This window comes from Felis catus, chromosome D1 (genome assembly GCF_018350175.1).
Source record: "Felis catus isolate Fca126 chromosome D1, F.catus_Fca126_mat1.0, whole genome shotgun sequence".
NCBI classification, from domain to species: domain Eukaryota; kingdom Metazoa; phylum Chordata; class Mammalia; order Carnivora; family Felidae; genus Felis; species Felis catus.
In genome coordinates, this window is record NC_058377.1 from 21,612,813 (window position 1) to 21,615,092 (window position 2,280).

Here is a 2,280-nt window from a genome sequence, read left to right on the forward strand (position 1 = left end):
GTTGAAGCTCTGTGTCGGACTCCCCACTAACAGCAAGGAGCCTGCTTGGTATTCTCTCTCTCCACTCCTCCCTCTCTCTCTGTCCCTTCTCTGCATGCACAGGTGTACTCTCTTTCACAATATCTCAAAATACATACACTTAACATATATATTAATATATATATTAATATACTATATTATTTATTATATATTATATTAATATATTAATTATATATGTGTATATATAAATATATATAAACCCAGAGTTTCTGATTTGGTAGGTCCCGGGTGGAGGCTGAGAGTTTGCATCTCTAACATGGTGCTGATGCTGCTGGTCCAACAAATGTACCCTAAGAACCATTGCTGTAGGATATTTGAGAAACATAAAAGTGGTAAAAGCCCCAGATCTTGTCCCCTTTTTCTTCCCAACCTCATGGTCTTTGAAATACCCAGAGCCTGGTCTTTCTCCCAGACAACAGCCAAAGGAAGGGAGGATTCATCAGGAAAGAGCCCAGGATCACCCAACTGAACCCAAGTGCTCAAAACCAGCTTTGCCAAGAAGTCTAAGATGTAGGCTCTCATGGGCTCTTCTTTCCCATCCCCACAGGGCTCCCAATCACAGGGGAATGGCTGCCGAAAATCACTCTACAGTGACCGAGTTTATTCTCAGGGGATTGACAAATCGGCCAGAGCTCCAGCTCCCCCTCTTCCTCCTCTTCCTTGGGATCTACTTGGTCACCATCATAGGGAACCTGGGCATGTTCACACTGATTTGTCTGAATGCTCAGCTTCACACCCCCATGTACTACTTCCTCAGCAATCTGTCCCTTGTGGATCTCTGCTACTCCTCTGTCATTACCCCGAAAATGCTGGTGAACTTTGTGTCAGAGAAGAACATCATCTCCCATGCGGGGTGCATGTCACAGCTCTACTTCTTCGTTGTGTTTGTCGTGGCAGAGTGTTACATGCTGACAGTGATGGCCTATGACCGCTATGTCGCCATCTATACCCCTTTGCTCTACAGTGTCATCATGTCTCCTCAAGTGTGTTCCCTGCTGATGGCTGCGGCCTATGCCATGGCTTTCATTGGCGCAACAATAGACACTGGCCTGATGTTAAAACTGTCCTACTGTGAGTTCCTCATCAGTCATTACTTCTGTGACATCGTGCCCCTCATGAAGCTCTCCTGCTCTAGCACCTATCATATTGAGATGACAGTGTTCTTTTTGGCTGGATTCAACATCATAGCCACCAGCTTAACAGTCCTTGTTTCCTACGTCTTCATCCTCTCCAGCATCCTCCACATCAGCACCACACAGGGAAGGTCCAAAGCCTTCAGCACCTGCAGCTCTCACCTTGCAGCTGTGGGAATGTTCTATGGATCTACAGCGTTCATGTACTTAAAACCCTCCACGGCCAGTTCTGTGGCCAAGGAGAATGTGGCCTCCGTGTTCTACACCACGGTGATCCCCATGCTGAACCCCCTGATCTACAGCTTGAGGAATAAGGAGGTAAAGGCTGCCGTGCAGAAAACACTGAGGAGAAAACTTCAGATGCAAATGCCATGTAGAAAGCACTGAGGGGAAAAAATGTTTTGAGGTAAATGTTATTCTTTTTCGATTTTAAAATTAAGTTGTGTTACAGAGGGAAGCTCTCTGAATGCTTGCCCGGCCACAATGGGAAGCATTAACTTGGGTACATAGTTGAATGAGTGCCTCCTCCCCTTCATCCTTCTTCGTTCCCTCCCTCTCTGGACTCTCATTTCTGCTTGAAACCAAATCATTTCAAGTTCATATTTTCTTTCACTTGAAATCCATTTTCTCTCCTGAACCCTTTGGTAAACATTTACTAAAAATTTTAAACTTTCAGCTTTGAGGGACACCTGGGTGGCTCAGTCAGTTAAGCGTCTGACTTTTGGTTTTGGCTCAGCTCATGATCTCACTGTTTCTTGAGTTGGAGCCCCGCATCAGGCTCTGTGCTGACAGCGTGGAGCCTGCCTGGGTTTCTCTCTCTCCCTCTCTCCCTGCCGCTCTCCACCCACATTCTCTCTGTCTCTCTCAAAAATAAATAAATAAGCTTTAAAATAAAATAAAATAAAATAAAATAAAATAAAATAAAATACTAAAATGTCAGCACTGAGTTTGAAAGTCATCCATTATTTTATTACCTTCCCTACAGAAACTATTACTCAATCCAATTCTTTTTTTGTGCCTGGGAGTATAGAAGGCAAAGAGAGGTGAATGTGAAAGTCACCAAGAAGTGATATACAGCTCCTTCCTCATCCAGACTTCCTCCCCTGCC

General features: G+C 44.6%; 1 protein-coding gene across 1 annotated transcript; it reads left to right on the forward strand.

The window, feature by feature from the left end:
* Positions 1-324: 324 nt before the first annotated feature.
* Positions 325-1,898, forward strand: LOC101084218 (olfactory receptor 151-like). Its single transcript, XM_006936772.5, has one exon. The coding sequence runs from the start codon at positions 606-608 to the stop codon at positions 1,557-1,559; it is 954 nt and encodes a 317-aa protein (XP_006936834.3). The 5' UTR covers positions 325-605; the 3' UTR covers positions 1,560-1,898.
* Positions 1,899-2,280: the final 382 nt, after the last annotated feature.

Coding starts and splice junctions, on each gene's coding strand:
- LOC101084218 (XM_006936772.5), top strand. CDS start 606: ATGGCTGCCGAAAATCACTCTACAGTGACCGAGTTTATTCTCAGGGGA.